Source organism: Capra hircus, chromosome 28 (genome assembly GCF_001704415.2).
Source record: "Capra hircus breed San Clemente chromosome 28, ASM170441v1, whole genome shotgun sequence".
Taxonomy (NCBI): Eukaryota; Metazoa; Chordata; class Mammalia; order Artiodactyla; family Bovidae; genus Capra; species Capra hircus.
In genome coordinates, this window is record NC_030835.1 from 15,548,440 (window position 1) to 15,566,342 (window position 17,903).

The window sequence follows — 17,903 nt, forward strand, 5'->3', positions numbered from 1 at the left end:
CTTTCTGCAATCTCTTCAATAAGAGAAAAGGAAGAAAATAATCTGGAAAAGATCCAGGACAGAGTTCTTTTTTTAAGCAGTTACAAGTACTCAGAAAAATCATTACTTAACCTTGGGAAGAAAACAAGAGTCTTGAAAAGTACTTGATCTACAGAAAGTTATTCTCCATACACATGAGTACAAATGAAGATTTCATTTAAACTAAACAGCAAGGGACTTGAATTAGATGTCAAACATTAAGGAAACAACCAAGGATGTCTGTAAACAAATTCACCAATGTATTTTAAACAGGATAGAACCTTAACTATCACTGAGAATAAGTATGGTCTGCACAACACTGTAAGTCAACTATACTTCAATTCTAAAAACATATAATAATAATACTAATAATGTTAAGTCCAACCTAAAGGTATAGTAAGCCTCAAACTCTTAGTTCTACATTATTAGTTGATATTAAATATTTGCATAATAATTAATGTTATCAGAACTTTCTTATTGCATGATGGAGAAAAAAAGGTAGCCTACTAGAAAAGAGAAGCATAAACTTTTTTTTTAGCTTCCCTCCTGGAACAATCCTATAATACTGAAAAATAAGAGCTGAATTTTTAAAACTACCAAGTCTGTAATTTTTAGCTAAAAACCTGACAGTTCCTGTAACGCAGTCATTTTTTTAGACACTACCACAGGGCAGAAAAACAGCAACAGAGATATTCCAAAATCATGTATATAGTTACTCTACCTGAAAGAGAGAATCCTATGAATACTAAAAATTTTTAAAGAAACAAAGTTATACTCACATCTACAATTTTAAAATTTTTTTTAACTTTGTGCTAAACAAGCTTAAGCATTTACTTTTTCATAAGGTGACAAAATCATGTCTCTACCTTAAGCACAGGGTGGAAGTCAACTCAGCAAGAGCCAAAATTAACAATGACAATTTACTACTTTATCGGGGAAAGAAAACAAAACAACTTATTTCCCAATTTGCCCTTAGTCCAGATGATGGGATCAGTTCAGTTCAGTCCAGTTGCTTAGTCATGTCCGACTCTTTGCGACCCCATGAATCGCAGCACGCCACGCCTCCCTGTCCATCAACAACTCCCGGAGTTTACCCAAACTCATGTCCATCGAGTTGGTGATGCCATCCAGCCATTTCATCCTCTGTCGTCCCCTTCTCCTCCTGCCGCTAATTCCTCCCAGCATCAGGATCTTTTCCAATGAGTCAACTCTTCACATGAGGTGGCCAAAGTACTGGAGTTTCAGCCTCAGCATCAGTCCTTCCTATGAACACCCAGGACTGGTCTCCTTTAGGATGGACTGGTTGGATCTCCTTGCAGTCCAAGGGACTCACAAGATTATGGGATACAATACTATTAAAACATATTTTAATGTGCATGTGGTAATAACTTTGTTAACCTTATGTAGTATAACTTGTCCTAATCCTACTAGGATTAAGAACATACTACTGGTTTTATCTTTAGATTTTTAAAACCTCATGGAATTTTAAAAATCAGATTGTTTACACATCTAATCCACAGACAGACTCTAAATTACATATAGCCTAGGGTTTAATGCACTTACAGTTCCTTATGTTTCTCTTCAGCCAAAATCTGGTCATTAGGTTTAAGAGAATACCTGTAACACAGAAACAAAAATATGCTGGTCAAATAAACATATACGTTTGCCTCATGGACATCTGACTGTAGTCTCTACATACGCCAGTTGACCCCAAGCAAATAAACACTACTACACTGATAACAGGTCTCTATCTTAATTGATAAAACATTAAAAATATGTCTGAGTTCTTTGATGCTCTATTAGACACGTCCACCAACACCACCTCAGTAACGAAAGGGAAATGAACTTGACCATGCTTTAAAAATGTGAGGTATCTTCAATATTCTTCTGTAGTGACTCATCTATAATGTTGTATTTATCCAGCAGTACAAAATTCAAGAAACTACTCCAAGGTTAAGATTTAACAGTTCACAAAACAATACAAAGTTATTCTTTCATTAAATATACAGTAGGGACTTCCCTGGTGATCCAGTGGTTAAGACTCCACGCTTCCAAAGTAGGAGGGTGTGGGTTCCTACTCTGATCTGGGAACTAAAATCCCATATGTCATGTTGTACGGCCAAAAGAGGGAAAAAAGCAATATACAGTAAACATTTATTATATATCGGACTATGTACTAGGTAATGTAACACAGGAGGAAAAATAAGCTTTGGAGTTCTTAACTAAACCATTAACTAGCTTAGTGACCACAGGCAATTCTTTCAACTATAAGTTTCCCTGACTATAAAATAGAGGCTACCATAAATGTAAGAATAGGGATATTCCAACATCATATAGTTCATACTACTAAAGGTCACAGAAATAGGAAAACAACAAAGGACAGGTCTTCCATTTCCACTTGTACTCATCCTTTTCCTAAAACGAATTGTCTGACAGCAGAGAGGTCATCTAATTCTCCTTTCTTGCCTCCCCTTCCACAAGTGCTTTTATTCACTTTATAAAAAGAATGGCACACATCTTTTCCATCGTGAATGTATAAATCTAAGTATAAAAATCTCTGAAGTATTAAACAAGGAATGATTCATAACACTTTGTCTTCAAAGTCTTCTTAAAGTACTACAAACTGGCTTTATGGCGTCCTGCTTTATACACTATTACAGTAAAGAATGAAGACAGAAATTTAAAATGAGGAATTGGGATAGAATGCTCTATTTTCAGATATATTCAGAAGTTGATTACAATTTTCACTTTAAAAGTTCATCATTTCTAGCCCATGTTCATTATCAGAGAATACATTCCTTTTCAAGGAGAGTTCTGTGAAGAAAAGCTAAGAGAGTTTCTAAAAAGGAACAAGAAAGACAGTCAATTTATTTCTTCTAAGCAACACTGAACAAGTCTTCTTGCCTTACATTTATCTACCAAGGATTAAGCATCAAAGATGGTTGTTACAGGAACATGAATCAAATCAATTTATTTGAATTGAAAAAATGAAGTCAGACTTCTTACATCATGAAAGTAAATCTCATTGGTGTGACAATGAAAGAACGGTGTTGCCAAAAAAGGTTTCAAGATAGACAGTGGCTTTAAACTGAATAAATGGTTTTGGTTAAAACGTGTTTAAGTCACCTGATAAAAACATCTTATCAAAGAAATATCCTTTTGACATAGGTATATTAAAGTTAATAAGATTTAGCTTTTCTCAATACTGTCTGAACAATGCCTATGAATAAAACACCAACGTATAATTACTACTTAATAGAACTATATTAAGAAGCTTTAATAAAGCCTTTTTGGTATACTTCCCAGAATTCCAAGTCTTTAATGACTAATGACTCTGGCAAGTCAGGCGATTTCTATTCTTTGCTTCCAGCAAAACTGAAAAAGGTCTTAATCAAATTATCAGCGGACAGATAAATAAAAATAATTCTGATGATAAATCATTTGATGTTAGAAAAGTTCAAATAATTGAGTAAAAATTTCTGAAACAAAACTGTCCATTACCATTCAATTAATTATACAGAGTACTCAAAACTTCGATCTCTAAAAGAAAAAAAAGGGGGAAATAAAACTAATGCTGAACATTGTCTTACTGTAGCACTGAGTATTATTTATCCACAAAAGGTTCAATTAATTGAAAAAAAGATCAGCTTCATCCATCTCATTAAAAGATCCATTTCCAAAAACTTCTTATTTTCTTGTTTAATAATGATTTAACATTTAATACATTTATATTGTTTTACTAATTGTATGTTAATTAAAATAACTAGAAAAAAATATTAAACTTGACTTCATACATATAGTTGTTCAAAGATATACGACAGGGTGATTAATATGCAAGAAAGCCTTGCATGCATAAAAATACACTGCCTTCATAATATATATATAATATACTATATGCAAAACATAATCCATGCATAAAAAATACATCACAAAAGGATGAAACCTGGTGGGAAAAGTATAATAGAAATACAAATTTAAACAGAAAAAGAAATATAAATTTTTTAATGTTAAGAAAGAAGTTGTTTGTATCTTTTCATAAATGTATAACAAATGGTAGGTATCAAACCACTATGGTATTTAGACTCCAGTAAAATAATCATTTACCAGTTTTATTTAACATTAAAAAATAAAAATCATAAATACTTAAATGAATGAGGAAGTACTTACTTATCAAAACATTTTCATGGAAGTTAAAAAGTTTGAAACCAGTGGATTTGATGATATCTCTCTCTTAGCAAAGTGCTTGATATATACAAAATAGCAACTCAATCGATATAACTTTCCTTTTTTTTTTTTAACATGTATTGTGTGCTTAACAATGCTGTAGCACAGCATTAAACACCTTTAATATTAGCTCCTTTTGGGGGGGCCATACCACGAGGCCAGTAGGATCTTAGTTTGCTGACCAGGGATTGAAGCTGTGTCCCCTGAAATGGAAGTAGGGAGTCCCAACCGTTACACCACCAGGGAATTCCCTTACGTTCCTTCTCTGGATAGTGAAAGAGAAATAACAAACATGTCTTGCCCTTATGTGTGTGCTAATCACTCAGTCGTGTCCAACTCTTTATGACCCTATGAACTATAGTCCACCAGGCACCTCTGTCCATGGGATTTTCCAGGCAAGAATACTGGAGTGGGTTGCCATTCCCTTCTCCAGGGGATCTTCCCAACCAAGGCATCAAACCCAGGTCTCCTGCATTGCAGGCAGATTCTTTACCCTCTGAGCTACCAGGGAAGCCTGTCTTGCCCTTAGGGATCTCACAATTCAGTAGACAAATCAGAATAAAAGTAACCACTCATAGAGTCATAAGTATTGATATTACAATAAAGTTAAGCACAATGTAGAAGAGGAAGTACTGTCTCTTTTGTAAGAGTCAAAAAAAAGGACAGCTCTTATCTGTTGCCCAACTTTCTCTTCCTCTCCCATTTCATCTCTTCTGTGCTCCTTCCCCATAAAAAACCTTTCCTCCGTTTAAAGAATTGTGGTGCTGGAGAACACTCTTGAGAGTCCCTTGGATAGCAATATCAAATCACTCAATCCTAAAGGAAATCAACCCTGAATATTCATTGGAAGGACGGATGCTGAAGCTGAAGCTCCAATACTTCAGACACTTGATGCAAAGAACCAACTCACTGGAAAAGACCCTGATGCTGAGAAAGATTGAGGGCAGGAGGAAAAAGTGGAGACAGAGAAAGAGATGGTTAGATGGCATCACTGACACAATAGATATGAATCTGAGCAAACTCCAGGAGGTAGTGAAAGACAGAGAGGCCTAGCACGCTGCAATCCATGGAGTCAGACACAACTTATCGACTGAACAACAGCTTTTAAAGTCTCAGGGTAAGAATTTAAAGGGAATAGCGAAAGTAACCCATAAAAAAGATCCATATTACAGGCAAGAAGAAGGCAAGGACAGCTTAACTGTGATCAAATCACTCAAAAGACATTCTACTTTGCAGATTCGCGTACATCTTCAGGTCCTCAACAATAAATTTGCAAGATCCATTATTTTTCTTTCTTTTTTTTTTATATTTTAAATTATGAAAGTATGACAACACATCTAGGAGACTTGGAAAGTATAGAACAAAGTTACATGTAGTTCCACTATATATTACAATAATTTAAGTAGATAAATTAAGATTTTTAGTTGGAGTTTCAGTATCTAACTCTCAAAAACTAACAGAATGAATACACAGAAAAGTAGAAGGATAAGTAAATCTGAAAAGTACTATGAACCAAGCCAAAATCATTAAGATTCACATAATTTTCACACAACAGTACGATAAAAATTCTAGTTTCCACAGACTATAAATCAGGAACATACCCAGGGACATAAAATAAGGTACAAAAATTTCATGGTCTAATGCAGTCTATTCTGTCATCACTGAGGAATTATGTTAGAGATCAAAGATATTTAAAAAGAACCCACATATTTTTAAGTACAATGTAGCATTCACCACCTTTGATTATCCACTGAAAGCCTCAATAAAGTTAAAAGACTGAAAAAACACAGAGGGTTACTACAGAGAAGAAAGCATTTAAATGAGAAATTAATATCAAAATGCAAGATCCATTTTAAACTATTCTACTAGCAGATTACCTCTCTAATCCCAAACTTTAAAATGTTCAGTCTCTCCATAGTATTTCTTCCTCTGATATGATTTTCCCCTGCCCCATGCCAGGTAACTTTCCATTAGATCTCAATAACCTTTTATTCTTCTTTGTCTTTGCTGGTTTAGTCAGTTTTATCTTCCTTATTTCTTCCTTGATTCTTGTACCCTTCTTCTTAAGAACCTGACCTACCACCAACAGCAAGCCAAACTTCTAGGTTTGAGGACACAGTTATATACTTAAAACACTGCCTCAAATTCATTTTGGAAGGCAAGATATAAATTACAATTATAAATGTAAAAGTAAATATGCCATCAGGTCCACAATCCTTACTAATAAAATGGAGCTCCTTCTCAATGAAACATTTAATGTTAATATTTGCTTTTAAAATGTCTGTTTAAATGTGGGACTAAATTAAATGCATTTCTCTTTTTCATTTAGTGGATCTTGTTCTGCCAACCTAACTTCTGTTGGCAGAACAAAAGATATACAGATTTCTTAATCTCTTATTACATTTAACTTATTCTCTGAATATTCAATGTTTTAAATTAATAAACTTGAAAGGGAAAATTCAACTTGGTAAGAAGTAGAAAGTAGAGAGCTATACTTCAACTTTCTACTCTATCTCCTCCAGAATACAACGCATAAACTATTTTTCACTTGAGTTTTGTTTCCTAAAGACATGATTAAACAGATGTTCTGCTTTCATATCATTTCTTAGATTCAAACATGAACACAGTTCCTAAAAAAGCCAGAGACAGCAAAAGTACCATGGTATTTCTCAACATGTTTTCTACCTGAATTTACCAGAAGGAAACGGCATACACTCCAGTCATCAGGAGATGAGGAAGCAGAAGAGGACACAGGCAAGGGCCCTCTCTCTCTTGCCTCTAGTCCCCACAAAGTCTGAGTCTTCAGTACAAGACTGAAACAAACATTATTCATTCAAATATGTTATTTCCCTGAAGATTAGCATAACTTAGAACTTAAGGCTCAGAAAGGTCTTTGGACAGATTGTTAAGCCCAAAAACAGCTCAGTCATAAATGAAATGCCCTACCAATGTCAGAGAGTTAATGCCAAGCTAAGACTTGCTATAGAGGAGGATGATAATAAATAGTCCATAAATATTTGCAACTAAGATTGCCCTCTTGAGAATCAAAAAAGTAAAATTCTAGAAATCTACAAATATTACCGTATAAACCAAAGAACCTTAATGGTATCCTGCAAAGTTCTATAAAGTTGACAGAATCAATCAGATAGTGTGGATAGAGCAAGATTTTAAACTTAACATGTTTAAATGGTTCTTGCAATTGAAAAATAAACTTCGATTAAAACATATTAAGGGAATTCCCTGGTTCTCACTGCCTGGGGTCTGGGTTCAATCTCTGGTTGGGGCACTAAGATTGCCGCCAAGGTGTGCACTATGGAAAGAAAAAAAAAAGAATTGTTAAAAGCACAGAGAACTATATTCAATATCCTATGAGAAACCATAATGGAAAGATTATTTTTAAAAACCAGTGAATATATATGTACCATTGAATAACTTTGTTGTACTGCAGTAATTAACATAATATTGTAAATCAACTATATATTGCAAAAAATACCAAAAAAACCCATACTAGAAAGGAAGAAAAAGGAGATCAAAAGTGTTAATCTACTAATCACTAAGGCTGAAATTTAAGAGGCTTCTAGAGAAGGAAATTAAGAGTAAACCATGGGGTTAGAATGCAAATAATAGCAAAGTTACAAGGTTTATGAAAATAATATTTTAAATTCTCATTAGAAAACTAGATGAGTATTAAAATTCAGCTAGATGAATTCTACCAAAAATTTAGAGAGGGGCTAACACTTATCCTACTCAAACTCTTCCAGAAAACTGTAGAGGAAGGTAAACTTCCAAACTCATTCTATGAGGCTACCATCACCCTAATACCAAAACCAGACAAAGATGCCACCGAAAAAGAAAACTACAGGCCCATATTACTGATGAACATAGATGCAAAAATCCTTAACAAAACCCTAGCAAACAGAATCCAACAACATATTAATAAGATCATACATCATGACCAAGTGGGCTTTATCCCAGCGATGCAAGGATTCTTCAACATTCGCAAATCAATCAATGTGATACACCACATTAACAAATTGAAAGATAAAAACCATATGATTATCTCAATAGATGCAGAGAAAGCCTTTGACAAAATTCAACATCCATTTATGATAAAAAAAAAACCCTCCAGAAAGCAGGCACAGAAAGAATATGCCTCAACATAATAAAAGCCATATATGATAAACCCACAGCAAACATCCTCAACGGTGAAAAACAGAAAGCATTTTTCCTCAAGTCAGGAACAAGACAAGGGTGCCCACTCTCACCACTACTATTTAACATAGTTCTGGAAGTTTTAGCCACAGCAATCAGAGAAGAAAAGGGAATCCAGATTGGAAAAGAAGAAGTAAAACTCTTCACTGTACACAGATGACATGATCCTCCACATAGAAAACCCTAAAGACTTCACCAGAAAATCACTAGAGCTAATCAATGAATATAATAAAGTTTCAGGATATAAAATTAACACACAGAGATCCTTTGCATTCCTTTCCACTAACAATGAGAGAACAGAAAGAGAAATTAAGGAAACAATTCCATTTACCATTGCAATGAAAAGAATAAAATACTTAGGAACAAATCTATCTAAAGAAACAAAAGACCTATATATAGAAAACTATAAAACACTGATGAAAGAAATCAAAGATAACACTAATAGATGGAGAAATATACCATGTTCATGGATCGGAAGAATCATTATAGTGAAAATCAGTATACTACCCAAAGCAATCTACAGATTCAATGCAATCCCTATCTAAAACTGGAACAAATAATTTCACAATTTGTATGGAAATACAAAAAACCTCGAATAGCCAAAGCAATCTTGAGAAAGAAGAATGGAACTGGAGGAATCAATCTGCCTGACTTCAGACTATACTACAAAGCTACAGTCATCAAGACAGTATGGTACTGGCACAAAGACAGAAATATAGATCAATGGAACAAAATAGAAAGCCCAGAGGAAAATCCACACACCTATGGACACCTTATCTTTGACAAAGGAGGCAAGAATATACAATGGAAAACAGACAATCTCTTTAACAAGTGGTGCTGGGAAAACTGGTCAATCACTTGTAAAAGAATGAAACTAGAACACTTTCTAACACCATACACAAAAATAAACTCAAAATGGATTCAAGATCTAAATGTAAGACCAGAAACTATAAAACTCCTAGAGGAAAACATAGGCAAAACACTCTCTGACATAAATCACAGTAGGATCCTCTATGACCCACCTCCCAGAGTAATGGAAATAAAAGCAAAAATAAACAAATGGGACCCAATTAAACTTAAAAGCTTTTGCACAACAAAGGAAACTATAAGCAAGGTGAAAAGACAGCCTTCAGAATGGGAGGAAATAATAGCAAACGAAGCAACTGACAAAGAATTAATCTCAAATATATACAAGCAGCTCTTTCAGGTCAACTCCAGAAAATTAAACAACCCAATCAAAAAATGGGCCAAAGAACTAAACAGACATTTCTCCAAAGAAGACAAACAGATAGCTAACAAACACATGAAAAGATGCCCAACATCACTCAGTATCAGAGAAATGCAAATCAAAACCACAATGAGGTACCATCTCACACCAGTCAGAAAGCCTACTATCAAAAAGTCTACAAACAATAAATGCTGGAGAGGGTGCAGAGAAAAGCGACCCCTCTTACACTGTTGGTGGGAATGCAAACTAGTACAGCCACTACGGAGAACAGTGTGGAGAGTCCTTCAGTTCAGTTCAATTCAGTCGCTCAGTTGTGTCCGACTCTTTGCGACCCCATGAATCGCAGCATGCCAGGCCTCCCTGTCCATCACCAAATCCCGGAGTTCACTCAGACTCACGTCCATCCAGTCAGTGATGCCATCCAGCCATCTCATCCTCTGTTGTCCCCTTCTCCTCCTGCCTCCAATCCCTCCCAGCATCAGAGTCTTTTCCAATGAGTCAACTCTTCACGAGGTGGCCAAAGTACTGGAGTTTCAGCTTCAGCATCATTCCCTCCAAAGAAATCCCAGGGCTGATCTCCTTCAGAATGGACTGGTTGGATCTCCTTGCAGTCCAAGGGACTCTCAAGAGTCTTCTCCAACACCACAGTTCAAAAGCATCAATTCTTCGGCGCTCAGCTTTCTTCACAGTCCAACTCTCACATCTATACGTGACTACTGGAAAAACCATAGCCTTAACTAGATGGACCTTTGTTGGCAAAGTAATGTCTCTGCTTTTCAATATGCTATCTAGGTTGGTCATAACTTTTCTTTCAAGGAGTAAGCGTCTTTTAATTTCATGGCTGCAGTCACCATCTACAGTGATTTTGGAGCCCCAAAAATAAAGTCTGACACTGTTTCCACTGTTTCCCCATCTATTTCCCATGAAATGATGGGACCAGATGCCATGATCTTTGTTTTCTTAATGTTGAGCTTTAAGCCAACTTTTTCACTCTCCTCTTCCACTTTCATCAAGAGGTTTTTTAGTTCCTCTTCACTCTCTGCCATAAGGGTGGCGTTATCTGCGTATCTGAGGTGACTGATATTTCTCCTGGCAATCTTGATTCCAGCTTGTGCTTCTTCCAGCCCAGCGTTTCTCATGATGTACTCTGCATAGAAGTTAAATAAGCAGGGTGATAATATACAGCCTTGACGTACTCCTTTTCCTATTTGGAGCCAGTCTGTTGTTCCATGTCCAGTTCTAACTGTTGCTTCCTGGCCAGCATACAGATTTCTCAAGAGGCAGGTCAGGTGCTCTGGTATTCTCCTTAAAAAACTGCAAATAGAACTGCCATATGACCCAGCAATCCCACTGCTGGGCATACACACCGAGGAAATCAGAACTGAAACAGACATGTGTACCCCAATGTTCATCACAGCACTATTTATAATAGCCAGGACATGGAAGCAACCTAGATGTCCACCAGCAGACGAACAGGTAAGAAAGCTGTGGTACACATACACAGTGAAGTATTACACAGCTATTAAAAAGAATGCATACGAATCAGTTCTAATAAGGTGAATGAAACTGGAGCCTATTAAACAGAATGAAGTAAGTCAGAAAGAAAAACACCAATACAGTATATTAACGCATATATACGGAATTTAGAAAGATGGTAACGATTACCCTATATGCAAGATAGCAAAAGAGACACAGATGTAAAGAACAGACTTTTGGACTCTGTGGGAGAGGGCGAGGGTGGGATGATTTGAGAGAATAGCATTGAAATATGTGTATTATCATATGTGAAATGGATCACCAGTCCACATTCAATGCATGAGAGAGGGTGCTTTAGGGATGGTACACTGGGATGACCCTGAGGGATGGGATGGGGAGGCCTGTGGGAGGAGGGTTCAGGATGTGGAACACATGTACACCCATGGCTGATTCATGTCAATGGATGGCAAAAACCACTACAATACTCTAAAGTACTTAGTCTCCAATTAAAATAAATTTATTTTTAAAAATAAATAAATAAAATTCAGCTAGAGAAAACAGGAGGAAAAATAATAAAGCTAGATTTAAGTCTCAACACAGAAATATACTTTTTGTATTTTAAAAACATCACTGATAATTATTCATAATAACTAGCTAGATATTTTCATTAAAGGAAATTTTTAATATTTGGTACTTGTAAGATGTCACCACATGGCTCTTGAATCACTTCAACAAAGCTAGCCAACTTTGTATCACACTTTCAATATACTTCTAAGTACATTTTAATCTGGCTTCTGTCCCTCTCTATCATTCCACTGTGATTTACTTAGCTGAGGTCACCATTCATATTGTACTGCCAAATCCAGTGGACTCCCTGTAGGTTTTATATCACCAACCTGTTACATCTGATACTCTTCACTACTCTGTCATACAAGCTCACCATTCTTTGTAAGACCTGGTCTTAGTTCTCCCAATAAAAGCTCACCATCTCCTTCTGTAATTCTACCCATCCATTAAATGCTTTATCCTCCACCCCACTTCTCTTTTTATTTCATGTCTTTCCTCTAGAAAGGCTTATCTATTAATTGCTTTAAACACTACCTATAGGAGAAGGAAATGGCAATCCACTCCAGTATTCTTGCCTGGGAAATGCCATGGACAGAGGAGCCTGGTGGGCTATACAGTCCACAGGGTCACCAAGAGTGGGAGGCGACTAAAGCGACATAGCATGCAGGCTCTGGCTGTGCCTCTCTCATGGGACTTAGGCCTTCTGAGCAGTATTAAACTAGTTTTTGGAGGTTATCAAAGAAAAATCAACACTGCCTATATAATGATGGTGGTATTGGTGGTGATAATGAGGATGATAATGGTAATAACAGGTAACATTTATTGAGCGGCATTAGGCCAAAGTACAATTAAATATAACCTTTATTTATTATATGTCTCTCCCACCGTGAATCCTCTATCAACCAGACACAAAAATCACAGATGCTCCTAAATATGCCCATCTAGATAACACATATTTATCTCATCCATGAACAAACCTGAACCCAATCTCTTCATCACCTCTAACATGTCCTTCCTCCCATACTCCCTAATTCAGTTATAAGTGACAACATCTAGTCATACACCAAAACTAAACATTGGAACATCATTCCTGAATCCTTTGCTCTTTTCATTAAATCAATCAAATCTTACCTTTATAACACTGTATTATTGAATTTTCTCCTGACCATTTTCTAACTATAATGATTAGGTCACCATCTCTCAATACGTCTATACTACAGCCTCCTCTAATTTATCCCCTCAAACCCCCTGATCTACTGTAGACACAGTGATTTACAGAATTCTAAACATGAATCTGACCATGTCATCCCCTTGCTTATTAACTCCCTGAAGTTGTCTCCACTCTCTGAGACATGAGACACATTCCAAGCTCCTCAGCAGCCAATAATATCAGCTAGCATTTGGAAAATAAATAAATTATCTTGTTCAATCTTCATATTATAATATTCCTGCTATTAGGCTGGTGCAAAAATAATTACGGTTTTGCACTGCAGAACTCTGTCGTTTGATACTGGAATATATCTTAATGTAGTTATGTTATACATCATTTTAATGCACATTTCTCATTTCATGTTGTTTTTTGGGAAGTGACTTATTCAGTTCAGTTCAGTCACTCAGTTGTGCCCAACTCTTTGCAACCCCATGAATCACAGCACACCAGGCCTCCCTGTCCATCACCAACTCCCGGAGTTCACTCAGACTCACGTCCATCGAGTCAGTGATGCCACCCAGCCATCTCATCCTCGATCGTCCCCTTCTCCTCCTGCCCCCAATCCCTCCCAGAATCAGAGTCTTTTCCAATGAGTCAACCCTTCGCATGAGGTGGCCAAAGTACTGGAGTTTCAGCTTTAGCATCATTCTTTCCAAAGAACACCCAGGACCTATCTCCTTTAGAATGGACTGGTTGGATCTCCCTGCAGCCAAGGGACTCTCAACAGTCTTCTCCAACACCACAGTTCAAAAGCATCAATTCTTCAGCACTCAGCTTTCTTCATAGTCCAACTCTCACATCCATACATGACCACTAGAAAAACCATAGCCTTGACTAGATGGACCTTTGTTGGCAAAGTAATGCCTCTGCTTTTGAATCTAGGTTGGTCCTAACTTTCCTTCCAAGGAGTAAGCATCTTTTAATTTCATAGCTGCAGTCATCATCTGCAGTGACTTTGGAGCCCAGAAAAATAAAGTCTGACACTGTTTCCACTGTTTTGCCGTCTATCTGCCATGAAGTGATGGGACCAGATGCCATGATTTTAGTTTTCTGAATTTTGAGCTTTAAGCCAACTTTTTCACTCTCGACTTTCACTTTCATCAAGAGGCTCTTCAGTTCCTCTTCACTTTCTGCCTTACTGTTTAATTTACATTTATTTTAGACTAGGGAAATGATGTTAGACAAAAAGCAAATTTGAGCAATTTTCTTATTCAAGTTCAAAATGGGTCATAAACGCAGCAGAGACAACTCCCAACATCAACAACACTTTTTGGCCCAGGAACTGCTAACCAACACAGAGCACGTGGTGGTTCAAAAAGCTGAAGGTGAGTAGCATAGTGGTTAGACACTGGAAGCTGACAAGGACCAGTCGAGAGGATCGTGGAAGCTGATCCTCTTACCACTACTTGAGAAGTTGCCAAAGAGCTCAATGTCAATCATTTACACTACAGGAATAAACAAGCTTATCTCTCATTAACAAAAGTGTGTTGATTGTAATGGTTCCTATTTTGATTAATAAAGATATGTCTGAGCCTAGTTATAATGATTTAAAATTCACAGTTCAAAACCACAATTACGTTTACACCAGCCTAACATAACCCATGTACTGAAAAGCAGAGACATTACTCAGCTGACAAAGGTCCATACAGTCAGGGCTATATGGTCTTCCCAGTGGTCACACATGGTATGAGAGTTGGACCGTAAAGAAGGCAGGATGCCAAAGAATTGATGCCTTCAAAATGTGGTGTTGGAAAAGATTTCTCAAAGTCCCTTGGACAGCAAGGAGATCAAACAAGTCAAACTTAAGGGAAATCAACCCTGAATACTCATTGGAGTACTACGTCCAATAATTCACTGGAAGGACTGATGCTGAAGCTGAAGCTCCAGTATTTTGGTCATCTGATGTGAGCAGCCAACTCACTGGAAAAGTCCCTGATGCTAGGAAAGAGTGAGGGCAGAAGGAAAAGAGGACATCAGAGGATGAGATGGCTGGATGGCAGCACCGATGCAATGGACATGAACTTGGGCAAACTTCAGGAAATGGTAAGGGACAGGGAGGCCTGGCAAGCTGCAGTCCATGGGGTCGCCAAGAATTGGACACAACTGGGCAACTGAATAACGACAACAGATATAGTATTCCTATTTTATCTACAGGGAAACGGAGCTTCCACAGATTGTCACACAACTACAAGTCGTTCCAGAGCACAACTTTAACCTATACATTAAGATTACCTTGTGCCTCTGTGCTCTGTCACTCAGTCATGTTCAACTCTTTGTAACCCCACGGACTACAGACCACCAAGTTCCTCTGTCCACGGAATTTTCCAGGCTAGAATGCTGGAGCAGGTCGCTATTTCCTACTCCAGGAGATCTTCCTGACCCAGGGATCAAACTTGCATCTCTCTCTCTCCTGCACTGGCAGGCAGACTCTTCACCACTGTGCCACCTTACCTTACCTTATACTTAACCAAATTCTAGAACGCCACAGTAAGGAATTGATTTCTTTCTTCATTTGTCTCCTCAATTATGCTACTAGCTGCTTAAAGGAAAGAAATTTATTTGGCAAAAAGCTGACCATGAAGTAGATGCTCAAAAAAATATGTACTGAGCTCAAATGAACTGCTAAAAATAAATCTATGCTTAGGTAAGTCTTAAGAGTACCATTTTCCTCAATATTCAAAATCAGGTCTAAATATCAGAGAAACCACAAGGAATACCATCTTATAATATCTGGGGCAAAATGAGGTCTTCATAAATGAGTCTGCGTTCATTTAGCATCCATATTTTAGGTCTTATTTGAAGAAGCCCCAGAGCAACTCAAAATCAGCTACTTAATATGAAGTAATATAAAGATTCAGAATCAAATATCAGTTTATTTCAAATTCTAAGAATATAGAATTCATTTTTTTTTTAAATCAAAATGGCCAAGATCACCTTTCTTTTAACGAAAAGCAAAGATACTGAGCTAAAGGAAATATTCAAAATTCAGCAGCATTTCCAAACACCAGCAATAATCTAAAAAAGTTAATGGATTTCCCTGGTGGTCAAGTGGTTAAGAATCTGCCTGTCAATGGCGGGGACACAGGTTTGATACCTGGTCCAGGAATATTCCACATGCCCCAGAGTAACTAAGCCTCTGAGCTGCAACTACTGAGGTCACGCACCAGAACTGATGAAGCCCATGAGCTCCCACGCTCTGCACCAAGAGAAGCCACCGCAGTGAGAAGCCTGCAGACCACAGCTGGAGAGCCAGCCCCCACTCGCTGCAACTAGAGAAAGCCCACATGCAGCAATGAAGACCCAGCACAGCCAAAAAGAAATAAATTAAAAAAAGAAAAAAGACTCAGTATAAAGCTTTACTAGCAAAACAACTACAGGGCTATATAAGCTCAAGGACAGAAAGAAAAAACATTGAGAAGCTAGAAACCAAACTACAGATAAATTTTAAAATTCGCATTGCAGATCAGTGGGTAAAGGTAGACTATTCACGATACAGTAATATAATAACAGATTCCCTATAAGGAAAACTTTTTAAAAACCAGATCCTTACTTCACATCATATACAAAAATCAATTTAGGATCAATTAAAGACCTAAATATACAAAGCATAATGATATGACTTGCAGAAGAAAATATTGCAAAATAGTTATATATAGATTTAACTACAAAAATGTCAGAGCATCTCACAATTACTTTCAAACAAAACAATGATAGCTTTTAACCTTATATACAGTCCTACTTGACACTCCAAATGTTTCACCTTTAAACTAATATACACTCATTTATTGAAGTAATTCATCATACCTTACACAATGATTCACCTATAAATTGCTGACACTAAATAATCAGTACTGAAATTTATGACCAACTATTATTACTCTTAGTACTTTTACAGCAAACATTACATAATACCTTTCATTTCTGTTTACATTAATCAAGATTTACCTAAGGTTCATATCATTATTAACAATTTATATCCATGAGAGAAACATATTTCCTGAACTACTCTAGCTTCCCTTTTTAAAACTGAGTATTTTCATTGCAAATGATGATTTTTATTTCCAATTACCATTTCATTAATTCTCTCATTTCTCTTACTTCTGTGGGTATTTATCTGGTGTCAGGGAAAATTAAGGCAAATCTGTCTTACAAACTCCTTCCCTCCGTTTTCCATCCCTATTAACACATTCCTTTTCCTTTACTCTCCATAATTACACCAATATTCATCCGAAAGTATTTATATGCTCCGTATTTCCTCCCCTCCTCACACCCACTGTGTCTCTTCAAGATGCTGGAAAAGATTATTTTCAATAGTCTACTTCCTATAACAAGTGTTCCTACTTAATTTCAGTTATAATATTTACATCAAATAATTACATCAAAACAAACTAACCTAATTTTGCTTCTCTTTTAGTTAAAGATCCTAATTTTTTCCTATTCAAGGGAACACGAGCTTTATAATCTTCAAGTAAAGAACAGAAACTCTAGAAGAAATTTAATTTTTGAATATCAAATAATTATCTAGTTGATGTTTCCAAATCATGGCAATGCTTGCTCTATTCTGGAAACAGGTCAATTGGAGGCAACATACCATCCTCCCAACACATAACTTCACTGTTTTCAAAGCTCAGCCAAAAAGAGAATTCTAGAATCCTTCTGTTTTTGTTGTTGTTTCTTTTTTTATTTTTTTGCTTTTTTTAAAATTAATTTATTTCTTTTAATTGGAGGCTAATTACAATACAAAGAAATTATTAATATACTGATAAACTAATTAAAACTGAACGTGAACAATGTTTAGAGCAAATAACACATCTTTCTCATCTATACTATATCTATAATTAAATGAAAACAGAATTTCATTAACTCTATGAGCCTTTACATATATACTTATTTACACTACAAAAATCTAGATGTATAATTGAGTTTTTCAATTTCAAATTAATACTTCCAGAGTAAGATAGCAGAAAA

General features: G+C 36.4%; 1 protein-coding gene across 2 annotated transcripts in view; it reads right to left on the reverse strand.

The window, feature by feature from the left end:
• ADK (adenosine kinase) overlaps positions 1-17,903 on the reverse strand; it is a 544,457-nt gene that overhangs the window by 469,603 nt on the left and 56,951 nt on the right. For both annotated transcript variants that reach the window (XM_005699227.3, XM_005699229.3), the window contains exon 3: positions 1,582-1,635. In XM_005699227.3, the coding sequence (XP_005699284.1) occupies positions 1,582-1,635 (54 nt within the window). The remainder of the gene's footprint in view (positions 1-1,581; positions 1,636-17,903) is intronic.